This window comes from Bos mutus, chromosome 14 (assembly GCF_027580195.1).
Source record: "Bos mutus isolate GX-2022 chromosome 14, NWIPB_WYAK_1.1, whole genome shotgun sequence".
Lineage (NCBI taxonomy): Eukaryota > Metazoa > Chordata > Mammalia > Artiodactyla > Bovidae > Bos > Bos mutus.
The window spans coordinates 77,169,675-77,195,010 of record NC_091630.1 but is presented as its reverse complement, the minus strand read 5'-3'; the positions used below and the strand labels follow the sequence as shown (position 1 = coordinate 77,195,010).

The following is a 25,336-nucleotide window of genomic DNA, read 5'->3' as shown; positions in this document are numbered from 1 at the left end:
GCCTGAAGGAGTGAAATCCAGGCTAAGATCCAAAGAAGAAATAGGGTTGGCCACACAGTTTTCAGAAGAGAATTGAGAAGTAAAGGGAGAATATTCCAGGCAGAGTTTGTTCTCTTTTTACTTAAGTGCTTTTTAATTTTTTATAAAAATTACTTTTTTATGGAAGACTACAGGCTTCAAAGCAGCTGTGTTTGATTGATTTTATTTGACACTGTCTTAACTTTTCTAGAGAACTTCCCTGGTGGCTCAGACAGTAAAGCATCTGCCTACAGTGTGGGAGACCCGGGTTCAATCCCTGGGTTGGGAAGATCTGGAGAAGGAAATGGCAACCCACTCCAGTATTCTTGCCTGGAAAATCCCATAGACAGAGGAGCCTCATAGGCTACAGTCCATAGGGTCACAAAGAGTCGGACATGACTGAGGGACTTCACTAACTTTTCTAAGACTCCTTTAGTCTAGTGTTAAATAGATAGGAATAAAAAAATGTTACATGGGTTTGAATTCCAGAGGTTGCTTTATTTTAAAAGGTAGCCAACTGTAGAAACTTTCTGGTTATCTTAACAATTTATGAGCTATATCTTGTTTTTAATCAAATCTGATTTAAGGAACTATATAAAGGCTAATCTGTTTTACTGAGGCTAATCAGTTAAATATATTGGCTGCCAGATATCCTGGATAATTCATAGCATATAAGTAACTCTAAGATACGGTACCTGCCTTAAGCTTTCCATCCATTCATATAAAGTGAAAGCATACTAAATATTAAATCACAGTGAATAAATTAGAAAGTAAAATGTTAAGTAAAACAGGGGTAAAGTTTCTGCCTTTAAATCAGGAAGGTACCACTCACTCTGAGTTGGCAATCTCTGCGAAAATTCACAGAAGAAATGAACTTGGAAGGATATACAGCATCTGGAGAAGCAGAGATTAGTTTCTTTGTACCTAAGAGAAAAGGTGTGATAAAGTAAGAGATAACATTTGGGACCAGGACCTTCAAGTGGAAGTTCTTGTAACCTAGTCGTAGTATAATGAGTGGTACTAGTGCACAATTCCTGAATTCCTGATTGGAAATTTCAAAAGTATCATTTAATAGACTGCATATTCAGATCATTTCTTTAAGGAATCTGAAACATGAGGCTAATGAAGATAAGGTGGAGGCAAGATTATGGAGGAATGTGAATAACAGATAAGAAATCTACTTATCTTACTGGCAGTGAGGGAGCTTTGAACACTTTTGAAATGAGAGTGGTGACAGGTCAGTTGGAGAATGGTTACACAAAGAATTTTTATTTGTGCCAAATATTTAGAAAAAATCTATTTGAGCAATCTGTAAAATAAGATGTAAGAAAAAGAAAAGATCTACATGAACCTTACATACGTATGGCAACCATAAACCCAGGTGACAACATTTCTTATCTTTAACTTATTAAACAAAAAAATCTCCTGTGTCCAAAATGGACCCAGTAGCAGGTGCCCAGAGTGCACATGTCTACCTGTCATAGTCCCTGCCTTCAAAGAGTGCTCTAATGAGAGCAGATAACTGAACCTTTGCTGATACTTACTACAATATATTGTATAATTGAGCTTTTTTTTGTTTTTAATATATAAAGGAAGGTGTTAGAATAATCCAGTGCTCGTGAAGGTGTATGCTTTCCGAAATAGGGCAGTGCTTTAACTTTTTGAAAGCTCTACATATCCAGAATGGTGATTAGCACTAAAGAGACTGTATCCAGGCAGGCTGAGGGTAAATAGGGATTAATTTCCAATCCATAAAGTGGGGGTGAGAAGCAAGCAGCACTTAGAAATACAAACACTAAGCATGGAAATACAGGCATAAGTAGAACCTATTTCACTCGTTTTTGTTTTTATTTTTAGGATGGGCTTGTTAAAGCCGATATGGAGAAATTGACATTTTATGCTGTATCTGCTCCCGAGAAACTGGATCGAATTGGTTCTTACCTGGCAGAAAGGTTGAGCAGGGATGTTGTCAGACATCGTACTGGGTAAGGAAACTACTGTAGTATCTTTGGAAAATTCTTCCTAGGCTAAATCATCCTAGAAGCTATTTTGCCATCTAGGCAGGCAAAGATAGTAGATGGAGAATAAAGCATTGCAATATCATACGAGGATATGTATTATACGGAATAGATGCTGTAGCTTTTATTACTTTCCTCGTAGTCAGGTTTAAGAATAAACTCATGTTAGTTAAAAGAGTTGTTTGTTTAAGCATCCTCTGATTTTTAAACTTCCCTAATGGGAATAGTAGAAATTGATTCCCTTAAAGGCCTGTCAGTGCAGTACTCTAATTTAAAAATCAGTCTCAAAATTGAAACCTATCAGAAATTCTGTTAGCAAATTAATTTTTAGCACAGCTCCAGTTTTGCCTGTCAGAGGAGCAATAAAAGAGGGCTATGTTTAGGCTTAGGTATTATAATAGGTTCAGAATGTGTAAATTCTGAGCAGGTGTGCTGATGTGAACTGTGCTAGCTATACATGGACCTATAAATAAAGGACTACCGTCTTAATCCATTCTGTGTACTTGAACAGTAATTACTTTGCAATTTGGTATATAAATATTTTTCCATATTATTTTGTGATCCTAGTTTCTTAGTGTATTCCAGTTTCCAGATGATACGCTGGCTTTCTCTGCTTTCACACTGTTACCATTTAGAGCATTTGCTACAAATGGGAGTCTTGATACAAATAGTTCTTATGGTCATTTGTTCAAGTAAAGTTATCTAAATTCTGAATTTTAACTTTTAGTACAAGCTTTAAAATCTGATGAATTGGAAGGTAAAATTTATCCCTTTCCTTACAGTATTGCTGATACTGTTTTATATACTCATATTTACAAATACAAATAGATTGTGTTAGAAATTTAAGCTCATTTCTTATAATAACTGTCTTGGGTCAGATGCAGAGAAATATGGTTAAAAATCTGGAAAACGGAGAATATTTGTGTTTACAAAAACATTCACGGACGTTAACATGGAAGCAGCTCTGGGAGAGGTTTTGCTGAGGAGAAGAGTGGAGGAGTGCAGTCTAGTCTCTGCGTCCTCCCACCTGAGGTCATTTTATGACCCCAACATCCTTAGTGTCGTGAGAGGATTAGGCAGTCACTCAGATGCTGCTAAATTTGCCTTTCTCTGTTCTGTGCATTTAAATAAATTTATTCTAAGTATTCCTGTGAGGGCACTGAGGAGAATCTGGAGAGCTGGAGGTGCTTTGATGTTATTTTTCTCTTGTGTTCAGGTATGTTTTAATTGCTATGGAGGCACTGGACCAGCTTCTTATGGCCTGCCATTCTCAAAGCATCAAGCCGTTTGTAGAAAGCTTTCTTCATATGGTAGCAAAACTGCTGGAATCAGGGGAACCAAAGCTTCAAGTTCTTGGAACAAATTCTGTAAGTAAAGGGTTCTAATTTTAAGAGTAATTACCGTAACTTGGATTAAGTCTTCTTCGAGTGTCCTTATCTGGTAAAGGCAGATGCTCTGGTCAGGGTATTTGGGCAACCAGTACAGTTGTAGATGATTAGAACAGTTTGTCTCAAGGTTTTATTGTTGCTCTGTGTGAAATCCGGGACATTAACAAATCACAAGAAGTGGTAGAAACTCAGTTGGCCATTAAGTGGAAGGGGTCCATGTCCCCTCACAACCTCCCCCTGGCCACCCCCGGCCTTCTAACACTGCTTCTGAACTGTTTCTGCTAACAACATTCATTTTCTTTTATCCAGAACTGTAGTTTATTAAACATGTGTGGGGTGGGGAAGGCATATCTAATAAAGAAAATACAGTACAGTGATAACCTTGCTCCTCGTCTTTAGTTTCACTGTATCACCTTTGGCCTCAGTCTCTCAGTTCCAGCTTCATCTCTGAGGGAGCTTTTCGGCGTTCAACCGGTCTGCACGTTCCCATCCAGATTCTTATCAACAGCAGAGTCATCTGTTACCTGCTGTTGCTTGCAGACAGTTGTTTCATGTTTAGGGACTGTGGTTGCTGAGTGGCAACGTGGCTTCTAGGGTTTGACTGCCTTACTCTGAATTATGCCTACAGCACTTTCTAGCTGTGTATCTTGGGCAAGTTATTTAACCACTCCCTGCCTTAGTTTTTCATCTGTGAAGTGAGGATAATTACAGTACCAATCTTACAGGACTGTCGTGTGATGTGAGTTAATATAAAGTTCTTACAACAGTGATGGCACTGTTGGTTATTACTGTTGGTAGTAATATAATATTTTCCCTTTTTTAACCAAGATTATGTAAATAAAATCCCTATTTGAAAACCCTTAATGTGATTTTGTCCGTTAGTTTCAGAGGGAAATATTGGGTATTTCCAAATACAGTTAGGTGGTGTGACAGGCTCCATTTCAGTCAGCGTGGCCACTTACGCTTCTCCTGCTTCCTTTACAGTTGGCTGAGGAAAGTCTAGGAGAAATTGTTTTTTAATTTATTGGAGTATAATTGATTTACAACATTGTGTTAATTTCTACTGTATAGCAAAGTGACTCAGTTATATGTATATAATGTATACTTTTCTCACTTTCTTCTCCATTACAGTTTATCACAGGATACGGAATATAGTTGCCTGTACTGGTGTACAGGAGGATCTTGTCATTCATCCATCCTGTACATTTAGGGGAAATGTTTTAATGGCTGTGGAGCAAAGGACTTTTAGTGTAAATCTCCATGAAGTCAGCAATGCTGTTAGAATTCCTTTAATGAGTCGTTTGAGAAAAAGACAAACATCTCCAGTTCCTTACTTTTGATTTGAGTGAATTGCATTAAGTGAAATGCTATATTATCTTGACCAACATTATTTATATAGTATTTCCTGGAAGTGTGATTTTAATTTCTTTGGGGTGCTAAGTTGTCAAACATTGAAAATTGAATGTTAAAAAACTAGTCAAACATGACCGATTCAGTACTTTTCTGTTTATTAGTAGTCTTTGTACTTTTTTTTTTTTTTTGGCTGTGCTGGGTTTTTGTTGCTGCACGTGGGCTTTCTCTGCTTGCCTTAAGTGGGGACTTGCTGTGCGGGCTTCTCATTGCGGGGCACAGGCTCTGGAGTGCGCAGGCTCAGTAGTTGGGTGCGTAGACTCAGTTGCCCTGCCACATGTGGAATCTTCCCAGACCAGGGATGGAACCCCCAGGTGTGGTATTTGTGGCCTTTTTCTAGATCATATGAGTCATATGAAATCATTTAAAACAGATGACTTGGCTCTGGCTGAATTAATTTAAAATACTTTTAGTGTCATAATTTTATTTTTTCAAGTTTATGCTTACTTTCATTTTGTTCCCAGGACATCTTTAGGCTATTTTAGAAGCAATAAGTCACCAAATAAATGAGAAAGCAAATAAGAAAAAAAAGGATGCATATTAAGGGATCATACGGTTGGGTTTGTGACTCATGAGGATATTTAAAATTTCCTAAACATATGCATCTCTCTCTCTCTCTTTTTTTAATCTTTTAAAAAGAGGTAGAATAAATTTTACTGTCTGAGTCTTTTTTTTCCTCTACTGTGTTGGTGATGTTTTCTTCAGCTTAGGGCCCTTTTTCTTGTCCCATCTTGTTTGTATAAATATTCATTCATGTGTTATACAACGGCTGTCAAGATGTCCTACCTATGATTTAAGAAATAGAACTCCTGAAGCTTTCGGCCTGACTGTGGTTATCATGAAAACGTTGCTAGCATCTGGGAAATGCAGAAGAGCTTCAAAGCAAGCACTCACTCCCTCCAAAGAAACTGCGTCAGAAAGTTATAGTTAACACTCACAATGCTATATTCTTGATTTTGTGAAGTTTGTTATTAAAAAATTCCTTTCATATATATGTGACATTTATGATATTTCATATTTCATTTGCTTTTTATTTGGATATTTCTTGTCGATGTAACAAATAATGAATGAAAATAAATGTATTTTTTCTACACTTTGAAAAAGGTGATAATACACTTTATTGTTATTCTTTTTAGTTTGTCAAATTTGCAAATATTGAAGAGGACACACCGTCGTATCACAGACGTTATGACTTTTTTGTATCTCGCTTCAGTGCCATGTGTCACTCCTATCATAGTGATCCAGAAATACGAACAGAGTATGTACTGTTTTATAATTTATAGTCATGGAGTAGTTTATTGGTGAATATTGTGTTTATATCTTACGTAATGATTGCCAAAGAAGATGGGAAATGTACGCTTTATTCCTAAAGTGCAGCTTTTCATTGCTGTTAGAACTGACTGAAGCAGCAAAATTGAGAGTGGTTTCCTAACGGGATCAGAATAAAATGCAGTCTCCACTGTAGCCCAGAATGCCCCTGTAATGCTGCCTGCATCGAGGTTAGATCCTGGCATCCTGTCATTTCTTTCCCCTTCCACGCTGATCTGTTGCGTAGGTCTCCTCGCTTGCGTGAGCACATCAGGGACACTTCTCCCCAGGGCCTTTGGACTGAGTGGCCCCTGGCCTAGAACAACTCCCCAGATCCTTACCATATGGCTTCTTACCTCACTTTGTTCAGATTTCTGTTCAGGTGTCATCTTATCATGAGAATCCTCCCTTGGCCACCTTTTATTTATTAAATATCAACATCTCTGTTCCATTCCCAGTCAAGCTTTATTTTCTTGTTGTATCTCATTCCCTGGTGGCTCAGATGGTAAAGAAGACACCTACAGTGCAGGAGACATGGGTTCAATCCCTGGGCCAAGAAAATCCTCTGGAAAAGGAAATGGCTACCCACTCCAGTATTCTTTCCTGGAGAATTCCATGGTCAGAAGAGCCTGGCAGGCTATAGTCCATGGGGTTGCAAAGAATTGGACACAACTGAGCAACTAACACTTTCTCTTTCACTTTTCATGGAATATGTTCATGGCTTTGTTTTATTATTAGAAATCCCTTTATTTTTAGCAATACACTATCAAATAAAATTAGAGGTCATGGCCAGTAAGAAATGGGACTGCGACTTTAAGATTTTCATAAAATATTTGACTTGGCACATACTAACTTTGTAGTAAAGTTAGGCTTATCCCTTTGTGATTGCAGAAGAATCTCTCAAGACTTTAAGACAACAGCATGAACAGATCCAGCTTCGTACGAGGCACAGTTTGTCTTGTCTCCACGTTCACTTCCTCACCTGTTCAGTGTCATGTTACTGCCACATCCCATTCTCCACCCGCTACTCCTGTAGGTGTGCGTTATTTCCCCGCGGGCTTGTGAAGCAATGTCACCCACTGCCCCTCATCCTCCAGTCTCTAAACCTATTTTGGAAACAGTCCTGGATAAGCTGAGTAAACTTCTAATGGTGAATATTTCAGGTAGTAGCTAAGTGAAAGTGAAGTTGCTCAGTCATATCCGACTCTTTGCGACCCCATGGACTGTAGCCTACCAGGCTCATCTGTCCATGGGGTTTTCCAGGCAAGGATACTGGAGTGGGTTCCCATTTCCTTCTCCAGGGGATCTTCCCAACCCAGGGATCAAACCCGGGTCTCCTGCATTGTAGGCAGACGCTTTTACCATCTGAGCCACCAGGAAAGTCTAGTAGCTAAAAAGGAGGATAAATAAGTCACATTTGGTCAGAGTGAAGGTGTTTCAGGGAAGATGGGCTACCAGCTTAGCTCTGCTTGCGAGCTTGTTCTTTCCCCAGATTTTATATGCTGTTTTCTGGTTACTTTTCTTCCCATCCTTGAACCGATAGATTAGATTTTATTTTTAAAGAAGAATGAGGAAGAGCTGAAGGAACTTGAGGCCTTTGAATTGAGAAGGGAAGAGAGGGCAGCTTCCTCTCAAAATGTTACCTGTCTAATGCTGTAATGTGTGTGTGTCAGGACACACAGGCGTGTAGTGTGTGCATGGCTTGGGTCATCCGCATTCCATTTTGTTAGTTCACATTTGTCATCCCTCTATAGGAACCAGCCTAGTCTTCCATCTAGGTGGACTTGGAGGGGAGAGGTTCTCAGAGAGAAGCCATGGAGGGACAGGCTGAGGACACATGAAGGGTGTTGAGGATGGTAAAATCCTGTTCTCACGCGGCTGCTGAGACTTCTGGGCAAGAACTGGGAGAGAATCTGATCCTCATTAGTTTGAATTATTATCATCCTCTCAGAAAAATCTAATTCTTTTTTAAACATTATTGAAGTATGGTTGATTTACAGTGTTGTATTAATTTCTGTAATATAGCACAGTGATTCAGTTACGCATATATAATGTTTCATATTCTTTTCTGTGATGGTTTTATTGCAGGATATTGAGTATAGTTCCCTGTACTATATAGAAGGACCTTGTTTATTCACTCTGTGTATAATAGTTTGCATCTGCTAGTCCCAGATTCACAGTCCATTCTGCCCCACCCCTCTCGGCAGTCACAAGTTCTGCTCTTCATATCTGTGGGTTTGTTTCTGTGTCATAGATGAGCTCATTTATGTCATACTTTAGATTCCTCTTGTGAGTGACGTATGGCATTTGTCTTCCTGACTTACTTAGTATGATAATCTCTAGGTCCAGCCACGTTGCTGCAGATACTGTTATTTCATTCTTCTTTATGGCTGAGTAACATTCCATTGTGTGTATGTGTGTGTGTTTTTTATATTTATATATGTATCTATCTCACATCTTCTTTTGTCTGTTCATCTGTCATTGAGCACCTAAACAGCATTCAGCCTGTTTCCCTGGCTTAGCTATTGTACATACTGCTGCATTGAACATCAGGGTGCATGTATCTTTTCAAAGTATATCTTTCTATAGAAGTAGGATTGCTGGATCATATGGCAACCCTGTTTTTAGTTTTTTGAGGAGCCTCCATAGTTTTCCATAGCTGCCACACCAGTTTACATTCTCACCAACAGTACTAGGAGGCTTTTCTTTCCTCCACACCCTTTCCAGCATTTGTTATTTGTGTACTTTTTAACGATGGCCATTCTGGCTGGTGTGAGGTGGTATTTCGTAGTTTTGATTTGCGTTTCTCTAGTAATTAGCGATGATGAGCATCTTGTCATGTGCTTGTCGACCATCTGTATGTCTTCTTTGGAGAAAAAGTTTAGGTCTGCTCATCTTTTGATTGAGTTGTTTGTTTTTTCATTATTGAGTTGTATAAGCAGTTAAGCCCTTGTCAGTTACATCATTTGGAAATATTTCCTCCCAGTCTGTAGGTTGTCTTTTTGTTTTATTTATGGTTTTCTTTTTTGTGCAAAAGCTTACAAGTTTGATTAGGTCCCATTTGTTTATCTTTGTTTTTATTTCTATTGCCTTGGAAGACTGACCTGAGAAAACTTTGGTATGCTTTATGTGAGAGAATATAGGAGAATCTATTTCTTTTGATTATTTTATTGAAAACTGACACACAGACTAACCTTATATTTGACAGTCCTTTTTAACTTTAAATGCTGATTACAGAAAGATTAAAAGTCAGTTCCTTTTGGAACTACCATATCTCTGTCCATCTTAGATTTTTGAGATTTTAATTTCTTAGACTTACTGTTATTTTTGTTTTATTGACTTGAGATAATAGTATTTATTTAACATCCATTCCCTTAACTAAGCTAACAAACTTATTTAAAAAACTTTTTTCATGACTGAATTTTTTTTTTTCCTTTTTTTATAGAATCCGAATTGCTGGAATCAGAGGTATTCAAGGTGTGGTTCGTAAAACAGTAAATGATGAACTTCGGGCTACCATTTGGGAGCCTCAGCATATGGATAAAATTGTTCCATCCCTGCTGTTCAACATGCAAAAGATAGAAGAGGCTGACAGGTATTGAATAAAGACGGAAGGGTGGGGCTGTGTTTTTCTGTATGATGTATGTGTGCTTGCTTGTTGGATAAGAATGTTTTATCTTTAGTATTATGTATACAGTAGTCTCCTAAACTTGAGTGAATTTAAATATATATCCTTTCTGAAAAAATTACCATCTTTAGTCACCACATTAGGCTGAGTAGACCACAGATTCTTACTCAGACACTTAAGGCTTTATTTCTTTTAAAATAAATTATCACTTGCTGCTTATTAATGGGCAGTCTAGATTGCTATTTGAATTAGTACCATTTAAGCTGCAGGTGTAAGAAATAGAGATTATAAACTGAACTTCTATTATTTAGAGATCCAAGGTGCTTTTTCATAGGGAGTTAATACTGCTACTACTACTAATAATAGCAGCTACTATTCACTCTCTATGCTTTTCCAACATAAATACTAGACTATTTCTTATTTATTCTAAGATATTTTGGCATGGAATATTGTTTTGGGGCATATGCTGACCCCTCCGCTCCCCACACACCAGTAGCCTGTTGCACTTAGGATTCTGTACTTATTCTCCTTTTTCAGATGCCATAAGCATGCTTTCCTGGCAGATTTCTGTTGCCTTACACAGAGGTACTATACAACCAAGTTTTAGAAGCAGTGTTTTCCAGTTTGGCTTATTTCCTGATCTCCCTTTTCTTGTAGTTTAAAGAGGGAAAGTCTGAATCAAATTTAAAAGATACTTAATTCTGTAGTTCTAAAAGTTTAACTTTATTTGTAGTTTTGATGATTATGTGTGAAGTGCCAAAGTAAACATGGTCTAGAAGTGAAAAGATGAAATTGGTAGCTCTGTAGGCACTTAATATGTTGATTGAAATTTATAGCAATTACAGAAAATATTTACACTAGATTTCTTAAATGTGATTGTCTGCAGGTTTGAAAACATAAAGTGTGAAACTTGGTATATTTTAGCACCTTCTGTATCTTTCCTAGTTTTGATATTGTGGCTGAGGTTAGTTTTTCTGAAGGTACCTAGCTGGTTGAGAACTGATTCCCCATGATTATGGCTCTTGAGGTACAGGATTAAATTAAGTTGGTTGACAAATTATAAGAAATTGTATTTTCTCATGGTTTTATCCCAGTGCCACAGATACGCTTTTCTTTGTTGTTATTGTACATGAAATAAAGTGTTAAAATATGAACAAATAGTGTCTACTGAGGAGATTTACAGGTGTTCTAGTTAGCTTTTGTTTACACTGTGTCATAATTTTCTACTTGATTTTATTTTTGCTCTCTTACAGTTAAACTGGGTGATCTTTGGGTACCTTTTTCTTGCTGAGACTGTACTCTAAATGTAGAGAAGTTGTAGGAACTTTACAAAGTAGCAACTGTTGAGTATTTTGCCTTTGGAAAATATATTCTATTAGTTAGGAACAAGTTAGTACAACTGAATTTAGTTCTCCCGTTTTGAAAGATTATATGATCAGCTTCAAGGTATTGACTTCATGAAGTAAAATTAAGCTCTAAAGTTATTTTGAGGTAAAAAGAAAATGTCATGCTGGAAATTCTGAGAAGTCAAATCTCTCCTGTTTAACTGTTAGAACTGGTGTCAGAAGTCTTGCATTGGTTTGTTTGTCTTCATTTCTCTTTTCTTCCCAGTCGCATAGGCCCTCCTCCTTCTCCTTCAGCAGCAGACAAAGAAGAGAATCCCGCTGTGCTGGCTGAAAACTGCTTCAGAGAACTGCTGGGCCGGGCGAGCTTTGGGAATATGAATAACGCTGTGAGACCAGTTTTTGCGTAAGTCCTTGGTGTTTTCCTGGTTGCATCTAACTGTGCTGTATGCATTCTGTTTGAGTTTATTTGAAATCCTCTTACCTGTATGAGAGAGTTACTCATGGAGCCAGTATAGTGGTGTGGGAAGAGTATGGGATTGAGTCAGACAAAGTCCCTTTGAGCACTGGTTCAAGCACTTCCCCGCTTTCCCCTCTTAAGTAGGAAATGCAGTCATGCTCTTGGTATCATGTGCATTGTTTCGCTGGGATTTCTGCTCACAACTTGGAATGCATATACCCACTAAAATATTAAAGTAGAGTGTCCAAGTATGATGTATCTTGTTTTATTAATTTCTGATTCAGTTCAGTCGCTCAGACGTGTCTGACTCTTTGCAACGCCATGAATCGCAGCATGCAGGCCTCCCTGTCCATCACCAACTCCGGAGTTCGCTGAGACTCACGTCCATCGAGTCAGTGATGTCATCCAGCCATCTCATCCTCTGTCGTCCCCTTCTCCTCCTGCCCCCAATCCCTCCCAGCATCAGAGTCTTTTCCAATGAGTCAACTCTTCGCATGAGGTGGCCAAAGTACTGGAGTTTCAGCTTTAGCATCATTCCTTCCAAAGAAATCCCAGGGCTGGTCTCCTTCAGAATGGACTGGTTGGATCTCCTTGCAGTCCAAGGGACTCTCAAGAGTCTTCTCCAACACCACAGTTCAAAAGCATCAATTCTTCGGCGCTCAGCCTTCTTCACAGTCCAACTCTCACATCCGTACATGACCACAGGAAAAACCATAGCCTTGACTAGACAGACCTTTGTTGGCAAAGTAATGTCTCTGCTTTTGAATATGCTATCTAAGTTGGACATAACTTTTTCTTCCAAGGAGTAAGCATCTTTTAATTTCATGGCTGCAGTCACCATCTGCAGTGATTTTGGAGCCCAAAAAAGTAAAGTCTGACACTGTTTCCACTGTTTCCCCATCTATTTCCCATGAAGTGATGGGACTGGATGCCATGATCTTCGTTTTCTGAATGTTGAGCTTTAAGCCAACTTTTTCACTCTCCACTTTCACTTTCATCGAGAGGCTCCTCTTCACTTTCTGCCATAAGGGTGGAGTCATCTGCGTATCTGAGGTTATTGGTATTTCTCCCGGCAATCTTGATTCCAGCTTGTGTTTCTTCCAGTCCAGCGTTTCTCATGATGTACTCTGCATAGAAGTTAAATAAGCAGGGTGACAATATACAGCCTTGACATACTCCTTTTCCTATTTGGAACCAGTCTGTTGTTCCATGACCAGTTCTAACTGTTGCTTCCTGACCTGCATACACATTTCTCAAGAGGCAGGTCAGGTGGTCTGGTATTCCCATCTCTTTCAGAATTTTCCACAGTTTATTGTGATCCACACAGTCAAAGGCTTTGGCATAGTCAATAAAGCAGAAATGTTTTTCTGGAACTCTCTTGCTTTTTCCATGATCCAGCGGATGTTGGCAATTTGATCTCTGGTTCCTCTTCCTTTTCTAAAACCAGCTTGAACATCAGGAAGTTCACAGTTCACATATTGCTGAAGCCTGGCTTGGAGAATTTTGAGCATTACTTTACTAGCATGTGAGATTAGTGCAATTGTGTGGTAGTTTGAGCACTCTTTGGCATTGCCTTTCTTTGGGATTGGAATGAAAACTGACCTTTTCCAGTCCTGTGGGCACTGCTGAGTTTTCCAGATTTGCTGGCATATTGAGTGCAGCACTTTCACAGCATCATCTTTCAGGATTTGAAATAGCTCAACTGGAATTCCGTCACCTCCACTAGCTTTGTTCATAGTGATGCTTTCTAAGGCCCACTTGACTTCACATTCCAGGATGTCTGGTTCTAGGTCAGTGATCACACCATCGTGATTATCTGGGTCATGAAGATCTTTCTTGTACAGTTCTTCTGTGTATTCTTGCCACCTCTTCTTGATATCTTCTGCTTCTGTTAGGTCCATACCTTTTCTGTCCTTTATCGAGCCCATCTTTGCATGAAATGTTCCCTTGGTATCTCTAATTTTCTTGAAGAGATCTCTAGTCTTTCCCATTCTGTTGTTTTCCTCTATTTCTTTGCATTGATTGCTGAGGAAGGCTTTCTTATCTCTTCTTGCTATTCTTTGGAACTCTGCATTCAGATGCTTATATCTTTCCTTTTCTCCTTTGCTTTTTGCTTCTCTTCTTTTCACAGCTATTTGTAAGGCCTCCCCAGACAGCCATTTTGCTTTTTTGCATTTCTTTTCCATGAGGATGGTCTTGATCCCTGTCTCCTGTACAGTGTCACGAACCTCATTCCATAGTTCATCAGGCACTCTATCCATCAGATCTAGGCCCTTAAATCTATTTCTCACTTCCACTGTATAATCATAAGGGATTTGATTTAGGTCATACCTGAATGGTCTAGTGGTTTTCCCTACTTTCTTCAATTTAAGTCTGAATTTGGCAATAAGGTGTTCATGATCTGAGCCACAGTCAGCTCCTGGTCTTATTTTTGTTGACTGTATAGAGCTTCCCCATCTTTGGCTGCAAAGAATATAATCAATCTGATTTCAGTGTTGACCATCTGGTGATGTCCATGTATAGAGTCTTCTCTTGTGTTGTTGGAAGAGGGTGTTTGTTATGACCAGTGCTTTTTCTTGGCAAAACTCTGTTAGTCTTTGCCCTGCTTCATTCCGTATTCCAAGGCCAAATTTGCCTGTTACTCCAGGTGTTTCTTGACTTCCTACTTTTGCATTCCAGTCCCCTATAATGAAAAGGACATCTTTTTTGGATGTTAGTTCTAAAAGGTCTTGTAGGTCTTCATAGAACCGTTCAACTTCAGCTTCTTCCGCGTTACTGGTTGGGGCTAAAACAGAGTCCGAAATGCAGTACTTGGATGCAATCTCAAAAACGACAGAATAATCTCTGTTCGTTTCCAATGCAAACCATTCAGTATCACAGTAATCCAAGTTTAATTTCTGGTTACTTCCTCATATTTGGCTTCTCTTTCTTTGCTTTCTTTTTTGTGTGACTGGGCTGCCTTAGATTACATTCTCTTCTCTGAGTAAATTTTATTGTATACTGAGTGACTAATCACAGGAATATTAAATATCTTGTTGGTACTTATAGGCTACCCTCCAAGCAAAATAAGTTTATAAGCTTTGAGTTTCTCCACATAGACATGGAGGCTCTTGTCAAGCCTCTAACTCAGTTGGCACATATAGACCTATATAATATTCTGTGTTATTTCTGGATATTTTTGCTAGTCTTTTTTTTAATCGTTTGCCTTGTTCTTTCCCCTTCCCAGTTCCATCTTTATAGCATGTATAAAGTAGTCTAAATGTAATATCCAGAAGTCTTTTTTTTTTTTTTTTTTTAGCGAAAATATTTTGGTGCAAAGTTGATCTTAAGTTACAAGAATCTATAAACCACAAATTAAGAATCAGAGAATTTTTATATTTTCAAAGAGATTCCCCCTTACTGCTACCACCACCAAAAAATGATGTTTACTGTTTAAAGATTCTCTGGGCTTATGAAAATGCTGCTAAACACTAATCAAATTATGTCAGATATAACTGAGGGCAAATTTATTGTTTAATGTCTAGACCTGCTGATTTAATATCAGAATTCTAGTTTTTATCTTGTGCTTGTGCTTAGTCATTCAGTTGTGTCCGACTCTTTCCTACCCCATGGACTGTAGCCCACCAGGCTCCTCTGTCCATGGGGATTCTCCAGGCAAGAATCCTGAAGTGGGTTGCCATGCCCTTCTCCAAGTTTTTATCTTAATCCTGTTATTAACTAAGAGGTAGTCTATATCGCCCTAAAAATCTAGAGAGCTATTGTAGAAGACGTTACCTATAATGGATTGCTTGAGTAACTTGAAAATGGGCTGTATTTTTCTCTATGTATAACTTAATGGACTTACATCCTGATCATGTGTTAGTTAATTAATCTAATTAAATGTTAAATAGTTAATTACATATTGGCTAGTTAATTAGTTATTTAAATGTTAAATGCCCTCTGCAAATTAGATACTAGGCATTTAGGGAGAATATAGTCGTGAATAAAAGTCCTAAAAAACTTGTTCTAGTCCCTTAAAAACTTGAGAGATCATTGACATTCATAGTGGCTTTTTACCTTGTGTGTTCTGGGAATTTGAATTTTGAGCCCATATTCATTGTCACTTTCTTGTGGATATGAGGCTTGGATTAATGATGTATATAGTCCATAAAAGGCTTTATTTTGCTTCTGCTAAAGACATGGGTGCAGTGTTATCCAGGAACCACTTTGAACTACAACCTTAGGTTCAGTTTTTTTCAACCACACAGATACTTATGAATTCTGTCAGACTACTCTCTGGGTGCTGGGAAGGACTTTCCAGAGAGACTTAGACTTTTTGTGGTTCCTCTCAGAGTCAAGGCCAACACAGACAGCTTCTACAGGAAACATTTCCACACATTCACTGAAGGTGTCTTGGATTGACTTAATGGTCTTGGACTGATGCATGTATTTCTGATCCAATAGCCATCTTTCCCAGGTGGACCCTAAGCTTTGTCTCCAGTTTTCTGTGTATCCCATTAAACCACTACCTGTCAATTACTGGAGATCTGAAGATGTACCTAAGATAGCTGCTGGCTTCAGGGTATACTGACTTCTTCAGATTCCACCTTCCTGTGGAGTCTAGACTGAGGGACTTTTCTTTCTTACCAGCTCATGTAGGTATTAAAAATCACACATATATAGTAGCTTTTATTGTTGTTTTATGAAAGGATCTGCCAGTAAAGGGAAATAAATATAGTTCTTGAAATGGAAACTTAGCTTCTCTTTTAGATAATATTCTTTTGATTGTTAAGCTTTGTATATTATTGAGGATTCTAGAGGAGAAAGTATAATAAAAATAAGGAATTCTTAAAGTAGTTTTCTTACTATTAATTACAGGCATTTGGATCATCACAAACTATGGGATCCCAATGAATTTGCAGTTCACTGCTTTAAAATTATAATGTATTCCATTCAGGTAAGGATTGAATATATTATATAAGTATATATAAGGATTATGTAAGTATATATATAAGGATTATATATTATATAAGTAATTTTGGTTCTCTGTCAGTAAGGATGTCTTCAGAGATAGAAAACACTATAGGAGATAAGACATATTCTTAATTTAGTTCTTGACATTTATTTTTATTTATACTTATATTCTTATTTGCCAAGATGAAAAGATATCTAATAAAAATAACTAAATGATTTTATGATGATAACCATTATTGTGCATTTATTAAATACATTATTGTGTACTTGGTGTTTTACTGATAAACTAGTATTAGAATTGATTATTACAGCAGCATGTGACTGATATATTTATAGGGTATTTGCTGTGTGATAGTGCATGTATTAATGTATTAACTCCTCTGGTATTCATAGAACCTTGATGAGGCACTGTCATCTACTACAGAAAAACTTGGACAGACCCAGCTAGCTCTTAATTCAATTGGAATTTTAGGTCTTTTTTTAAACATCTGCATTTTTAATACCCTAAAAAGTCATCATTAATTTAAAGGAGATAAGGTTGTAAGAAGCAGCACAGCTTTTAGTACCGGTCTTAACAGGATTTGCAGCCTAGATGGGCTGTTTCCTGGTTGCATAGAACTTAGGCAGATTATTTAGCCTCTCTGAGCTTTAGTTTCCTCGTTTCTGAAAAGAAAATTTTAGCGCATGCACTGAATGCTTCATTTTTATACTAAAATAGAAGCTGACATTTATCAAGTGCTGGCTATGCCTCTGACTATGCTAATAACCTTACATGCTTTATTTCATTTAATCCTCCTCATTTTATGAAGTGAACGTGAAGTATGAAAGTGTTAGTCATTCAGTTGTGTGCGACTCTTTGCGACCACATGGACTGTATCCCACCAGGCTCTTCTGTCCTTGGAATTTTCCAGGCAAGAATACTGGATTGGGTTGCCATTTCCTTTTCCGTGAAGTAGATGTTGTTGTCCCCATGTTATAGATCAGAAAACTGACCTTTAGAGAGATCAGGTACCTCACTCAGGGGCACACAGGTAAGAAAGTCAGGATCCGAATTCTGTTCATCCTATTCTAAAACTTTGTGTCTGAATAAAATACTAATTATAGACTAGCATAATGTAAGTTTTCAATACTTGGTAGCTAGTATAAAGCTGGTTTATATGTGGAAGGATAATTTTTTTTTTAATTTTCCCAGTTTATTGAAAATAATTGACATATAATGTTATATAAGTTTAAGGTGTACAACATGATTGGTATATGTATATGTTGCAAAATGATTCTCATAGTAAGTTTTCTCAAGATCCATCACTTCACATAGCTACACGTTTTTTTTTCTTCTGATGAGAACTTTTAAGATCTTTTAATTTTAGTTTAGTAGGTGAGCAGTGGATCTGGCAATCTGTAGACACAATTAAGGCTCTTCCCCTAGTCTTCGTAGCCTTGTATTTCTTCATTTGCCCTCCTCATTCAGATTCAGTTACTAGATGAAATTATTTTTTGCAAGGAGTAAATGCTAAAGTTGAAGAAACTGAAGGAATCAATCAATATTTGTTGATTAAGTGTTTAAGAAGTTATTCTGGTCCATAGCATTGCTTTAGAAGAAGCTTTACGTTCACTATAAGAAGTCCATTCATTGAAAATTGCATGTTAGTACCCACCAGGATGGGAATTTCTATTTTTTAAGGCTATCCTGATACATTCAGGATAATATTTATTATGAGAATAAAAATTTTCTCATAAATCTCCTTCTCAGAGATGACTGCTGTTAACATTTAGACATATATAATTCTAGTCTTATATACTTTTTTTAAAAAACAGATTGAATTTTATTTAACACAGTATTTTACAACTGGGCTTCCCTGGTGGCTCAGATGGTAAAGAATCCGCCTCCAATGCGGGAGATCTGGGTTCGATCTCTGGGTTGGGAAGATCCCCTGGAGTAGGGCATGACAACCCATTCCAGTATTCTTGCCTGGAGAATCCCCACAGACAGTCCATGGGATTGCAAAGAGACATGACTGAGCAACTTAGCACAGCACACATTTTACAACTTGCTTTTTTTCACTCAGGATATCATGAGTATTTCCCATTATCCTTATTCTTAAAAAGAATGGTTTTTAATGGCTATATATATTGTTCCATGACTTAAGTACCAGTCTCCTAAATTGGATGTTTTAATGTCACATGATTTATCATTTTTATGAATTCCAGGATGTATATAATTGTTCATATATTCTTACACTACTTTGTTTCTCTTAGGCTCAGTATTCTCACCATGTAATCCAGGAGATTCTCGGACACCTTGATGCTTGTAAAAAAGATTCTCCACGAGTTCGAGCAGGTATTATTCAGGTTCTGTTAGAGGCTGTTGCCATTGCTGCTAAAGGTTCCATAGGTAAGTGCCAGCCCCCCAAAAAAACATTAATCTTTTACAGAATGTTTTTTCCAGCAGGTATAGCACTGTGTGGGACGCTGAATATATTTCTAACATTTTTGAATGTGCTATAATTTCTCTTGAAATTTTGGTTTTCCATGACTATTGTCAGGCCTCTTTAATGTACAGTTAAACATTTTCTCCACCTTAGTCTCTCCTTCCCTTCCTCTTTTCCAGTGAAGATTTTGAAACCAGTTATATGCTAAACATTTGGGAGGGGTACAGATATAACAAGAAACTTACAGTTTACTGAGTTAGACACCTCTCCCTGATGCCATAATATAAGGCACATTTTGATCAAGTATCATAAGAAAGCCAAGGTCCAGAGAAGGGGGAAAATGGATTAGTAGGAGCAAAGCATTATGTAGCCCATTTGACTGGGACATGTGGTGGTGTGTGGAGGAAGCCAGGGACATGGCTTCAGATTCAAATTGTGGCCAGATCATGGGTATAACTCTTCAGTTGACTAACATGCTTTAAAGATTTACTATAGTCTTCATCAGAGATAATGTTATATGATGCTGACCTTGATGGCAGCAGCAAAAGTGGGAATGTGAAGTCAGCAGGATTTGATTAACTGACTGACTGTGGGGGTAACACGGAGAAGGGACAGGTCAGACATCATGATTTTTCACTCGTGTGATTAGAAGGATGAAAGGGTCCCTCATAAAATTTCTGAAGTTAGGAAAATCTAGTTATGTTTTCTTTGCTTCAAATCAAAGTGGAACTATGTATTACCTACTGAAATATTGTAATGCTCACTCAGTGTCAGATGAGAGTGCACATTTTGTATATGGACTCATCATTACTCATAATTTACCTCAAAGAGATGGAAACAGGTTATTTTTTGGAGAGCTACTTCATTTGACATATTAATATGAATTGAATCACAGATGATGCATTGATTGAGTCATCTCACTACTGATGTCTTTTATGTGTGAGGAACTGTGTGTTAGGTTAATACATTCAGAGAAGGAATTACACGAGGCTGCCTGTCCTGGAGAAGGTTATAATCTAGAAGGCAGAAGTAAAAAGCACTGATTAGACTGTATTGTGATGGATGCATTGACAGAAACACACAGAGTGTTCACAGAATTAAAAGCAGAGAGTAAATGTAGTTTACCCAAATTGGGTAAATTGGCTAGCTTCATTCTAATAATTGAGACAAAATTCTTTCTTCTTCAGCCTTAAAAGATGCAGAATAAATTTCTTATGCTACAGTGGGCTCTATTATCATAATTCTATGGATTCTGACCCAGCAGGTTATCACAATATGCATTCTTTTGAGTAGACAAGATTAGATAGATGCAAAGTTTTTGGTAACTTTTATAAGAATATGCATGTTTTGTGTGTTTGTATCAAAGATTCCAACAGCCAGTTGTTCCAAGATGCCCAGTAGATGTTTGCTGGAATAGCTAGGAGACTTTCTTACTTAGGGATTTCTCATTTACTTTTTTAATGAATGGTTAGTTCATAAATTACGAAGTATTGCCAGCTACTTAGAAAATATCTGGAAGTCTCTGTTGAGAAACATGAGTATTGGCTTTGAGTCTGTGATGCTGGAAGAATGTACTCGCTCACACCAGGGTTCATCTGCAGGACCCACAGTGCTGGAAGTCTTCAACACCCTGTTGAAGCATCTGCGTTTCAGTGTTGAATTGGAAGCAAATGATTTACAGGGAGGCTCTACAGGCAATGCCAACTTAAACACAAGTTCCAAAGACAGTGATGAGAAGATTGTGCAGAACGCTATCATCCAAACAATAGGTGAGTACATTTCCCTTTTCAGGTTATTATGGAAAACAGTGATTCAGAAAGCCCTCATTGAAAGTACTTGACTGTCACGCTGCATTAGTTAAAGGTGAATGATAGGTTAGACTTTAAAAAAAACCTTTGTGTTTAGAAACTAAACAAACACGAGAATACAGCAAATTACAACCACGAACACCGTATGTACCCTTCACCAGATTCATCTCTTAATATTTTATGCCTTTATTATATCATTTCATTTCTCTCTCTGCCTGTCTCCCTCTCTCCCTCCCTTTCTGCGTTTCTCTGTGTGCGTACGCATACCTGTATATATATGTGTATATCTACATATATGTGCATATATAAATCTATACATATAGAGAGATGCATGCATGTGTCCATCTACCTTTCTTTCCTAACCACTGCATATTAAGTACATATATATCATGGCTCTTTACTACAGAGTATTTTTTCCAAAGAATAAAGATATTTTCTTACATATCCAGAATACAGTTATCAACATCAGTAAATTTAACTTCATATAGTACTTTAATCCGGAGAAGGCAATAGCACCCCACTCCAGTACTCTTCCCTGGAGAATCCCAGGGACGGCGGAACCTGGTGGGCTGCCGTCTGTGGGGTCACACAGAGTCGGACACGACTGAAGCGACTTAGCAGCAGCAGCAGCAGTACTTTAATCAAACTTGCATGTTTCAGTTTTGTCATTTGACCTGATAATGTCCTTTATAGCGTGTTTTCCCTTAGGTCCAGGATCCAGTCTAGGATCATATATTGTGTTTAGTTGTGATGTTTCTTTGGTTCCTTTAGTGTGGAACATTCTCTTATGATACGGACATTTTGTAAGAGTATAGGTCCCCCTTGCTGCTGCTGGCAGGTCACTTCAGTCATGTCCAACTCTTTGTGATTGTAGCCTGCCAGGCGCCTTTGTCCGTGGGATTCTCCAGGTAAGAATACTGGAGTGGGTTGCCATTCCCCCTCCAGGATAGGTCCCCCTTACCCCTCACTTTACAAAACTCTCCTTTGTAGTCTCCTTCACATGGGCTTGTCTAATGTTTCTTCATGATTAGATTCAGCGTGTGCATGTCTGGGAGGATGCTATTTAAGGGGTACTGTTCTTCTCAGATTCTCCCATACAGAGGCACACAGTGTGTGTCCGCTTTTTGCTGGTGGTGGTAGTTGTGGTCACTCAGCGTGTTGCTGTGCTTCTCTGCTGCACAGTTTCCATTCCCCCTCGTAAACAATAAGCAGTGTCTGAGAAGATACTTTAGGACCATGCAGATCCTCTGCTCTCCCTACATCTAGCAAGACATTAGAGACCAGGATCTGGATACTGATACTTAGGGTTTAAAATCACATGCTTCCCCGCTACTCCACTCCACACACACAGACACATACACACAGACACACAGACACACACACACACACATACACACGTGCACAACGGGTACAAGGATATAGAGCATGGTGTAATGTTGATTGTTTTCAGTTAATGTCTCGATTTGGTCACTGTCAACTTCAAGTGGTCAGTCTGACCATGGAGTATCATCCAGCGAGAAATCTGCAGCATAAAACTTCACAAAACACTTTTGATGCATTCATTCAGTCACAGCACCTTCTCGATACACTGTACAAATCCTTTTTTTGCATTTCAGTTGCATTTTTACCTTTCTTGAAATAATAAAGCATGACATGCTGTAAATGTTTCTTTTTTTCCATCTTCAGTACTAAAATGGCTATACAAAAATTCAACTTTGGTAAGTGTTTTTTCTTAATGCACTGCTGATATGACAGCTGTCACAGTACAGTCTATCAAAATTGTTTCAAATGAAGGTAAAGACAGCTAAGCATTAATAGAACCATCTTATTGAAAAAAAACAAATGAAACTTTGACCAACCTAATATTATGATTTTTTTATTTTATGGAAAAATTAAGTTTTCAATTTGAAAAATACATCTTAAATTTATCTTGATATTTTTACAGGATTTTTTGGAAGTAACCTGCCAGATTATCAGAGGTCAGAAATCATGATGTTCATTATGGGGAAAGTACCTGTTTTTGGAACATCTACACATACTTTGGATATCAGTCAATTAGGGTATGTTTTTGTGGTTGTCCTGTGTTCTCAAACTGAAAATTTCTCAAACTGTAAAGTTGAATACTCCAGGCCAGAATACTGAAGTAGGTAGCCGTTCCCTTCTCCAGGGGATCTTCCCAACCCAGGGATCAAACCCAGGTCTCCCACATTGCAGGCAGATTCTTTACCAGCTGTGCCACCAGGGAAGCCCTAATTTGATTTTACAACATGCTAATGCTTTAGTTTATAAAGAATTTAATAAGGAAATGATAGTCTTATTTAAGATATTTATTTGTTTGACCATTAATAACCCTTTTTTCATTTGTTAATTCTTTTTTGAAAGAATTATTTGTATAACAATTATTTAGGCACATTCTTGCCTTCTTATTAATATATATTACATAGATATTATGTCTGTCAATTATATTTGCATTAGATATATTCTCCAGTTTATAGTATCTTTTAATTATTCTGGATCTTTTGTTGTGATTTAATACAATTGACTTTTCATGTCATTACATGCATAGGTCTGTTTCCTTTGTGAACCAATAGCTTTTTAATGTTTTTTGTTTGAATTTGATTTTTGTGCATATAACCCTGTAATTCATATGAAGTTTACTTTAAAATATAAAATGAGCCAGACTTAGTATGAAAGCAAAGTCTGTTTCGCTAATATGAATAGAGTTTTAAAATCAAAAATAATAATTTAAGTAAATAAGGTTAATTACTTTTAATAAGATAATACTACTGTTTTGTGTATTTTAGGGATTTGGGAACCAGGAGGATTCAAATAATGTTGCTGCGATCTTTGCTTATGGTAAGGAATTTAAGACTGGTAAAGAACACCCTTAACCTTAAATTATTAAAGAGGTTAAAAGAATAGCTTCACATTATCAGCTTCTTTTTCTTATAAGATACCATTTATGGTAAGTTTTCTTTCTGTGGTTTGTATACTATACTTGAATGTACTTGAATTTTGCTTTTACTGTTTATTCCTCACTTTCCCATCATCATATTTGGTTTGCATAATGATGAAAGATACAGAAGGCAGAAGGCATTACCATTTTATAGGAGATGATGCCTGGGCCCAGCTATAGCCAGATTTCTCAGTTCTTGCCTATATGTTTTTTGCTTTTTTATTTGTATCTTGTTTAAGAGCTCTTTGCCTGCTCTGATGATATAAACACATTTGTTTATATCTTTTTACAAAAGGTTTACAGTTTGGCTTTCCACATCTAGAACTTTGATCTGAAGTTTATCTATTTCTGTATGTGATATAAAATACAGATATGTTTTTAGGTTTTTTAGGTAAGTAGTAAATGTCCCACCAATTTCTACTCACTTATAAAATCACCTTTATCCTATAATGAATGCCCAAATATAAATGGTAGATGTTCCGTATATGCTTGTAATCCTTAATATAAATAGAGATTACCCACCTGAAATTTCATTTGGCCCTAAGCTTTTTTTAATTAAATAAATTCCCTGAGCAAATAGCCTTGTCTCTAATCCTAATTGTACTACACAGTCAACTGAATGAATGTCTGTGTGTTATGGTTAAACTGTTTAATGGCATTTAAGTATAGGCTGATTAAAAGCTCCAACTTTAGAGATAGGAATACACTCAGAAATGTCACATCAAATAATGAAAAGAGCTTTCCAAGATGAAAATGCATTCCTATTAAACTGAACTGCTTAATTTAAAATAAAATAATTATTTGCAAGTTTAAAATTTTCAAATCTTACCTGTGTTATTTGTTATCTAATTTCCTTATATCCATTTAGTACTGACTTCCTGCCCCATATATTCTTAACCTGTCTGAGCCTCGGTTTTCTTTTACAAAATGGGGAAGCAGTAATAATTCCTAGCCTCACAGGAACATGGTAATGATGAAGTTAGTACACATACAGTGCTTAGAGTCATGCCTGACATAAGGTAAATGTGTGCTGATACTGATTTTATTAACTTTATGAATGCTGTTTTTGTAAAATCCTCATCATCTCACAAATTTTCTTTTAGTTTTTCCTTTAGACTTACGTTTATACTTCCTGTTTTCCCTAAGCTAATGATTCTTAGAAAACAACTTGAGAGTTTTATCAAAGAAGGATTCATGACAAAGGTGTTTTGCTTGTTTTTCCTCCCTATAATCAGGTAACTTCTGGATACAAAGCGAAGACAATAGTTACTGCACTGCCAGGGTCTTTTCTGGACCCTTTGTTATCACCGTCCCTCATGGAAGACTATGAACTGAGACAGTTAGTCTTGGAAGTAATGCATAATCTGATGGATCGCCATGACAACAGGGCAAAGCTTCGAGGGATCAGGTATGTGTTGTTTGAAAATAGGCTTAATGATGAAATTTTCAGATTTCTACATTAATGCATTTAAGTACAGTATTGATTGTTTTGGGGTTTTTTTACCCTTTTAAAGTGTTTATTAATTCAGTGGTTTTCAGTAAATTCACAGTTAGAACCATCACCATTACCATTATGCAGTATTGTACTTTTTTTCATCTAGGATTTTTAGGTTTTAT

At 37.3% G+C, this 25,336-nt stretch overlaps 1 protein-coding gene across 3 annotated transcripts in view; it reads left to right on the top strand.

The window, feature by feature from the left end:
- Positions 1–25,336, top strand: part of EFR3A (EFR3 homolog A) — a 93,159-nt gene that overhangs the window by 37,698 nt on the left and 30,125 nt on the right. For all 3 annotated transcript variants that reach the window (XR_011466827.1, XM_070382773.1, XM_070382774.1), the window contains 11 exons: positions 1,876–2,003; positions 3,253–3,403; positions 5,971–6,092; positions 9,588–9,737; positions 11,382–11,519; positions 16,431–16,509; positions 18,783–18,918; positions 20,557–20,724; positions 22,709–22,823; positions 23,568–23,619; positions 24,955–25,127. Coding sequence is in view for 2 of the 3 variants with exons in the window: in XM_070382773.1 (XP_070238874.1) it covers positions 1,876–2,003; positions 3,253–3,403; positions 5,971–6,092; positions 9,588–9,737; positions 11,382–11,519; positions 16,431–16,509; positions 18,783–18,918; positions 20,557–20,724; positions 22,709–22,823; positions 23,568–23,619; positions 24,955–25,127 (1,412 nt within the window). In the remaining variant the exon portion in view is untranslated. The remainder of the gene's footprint in view (positions 1–1,875; positions 2,004–3,252; positions 3,404–5,970; positions 6,093–9,587; positions 9,738–11,381; positions 11,520–16,430; positions 16,510–18,782; positions 18,919–20,556; positions 20,725–22,708; positions 22,824–23,567; positions 23,620–24,954; positions 25,128–25,336) is intronic.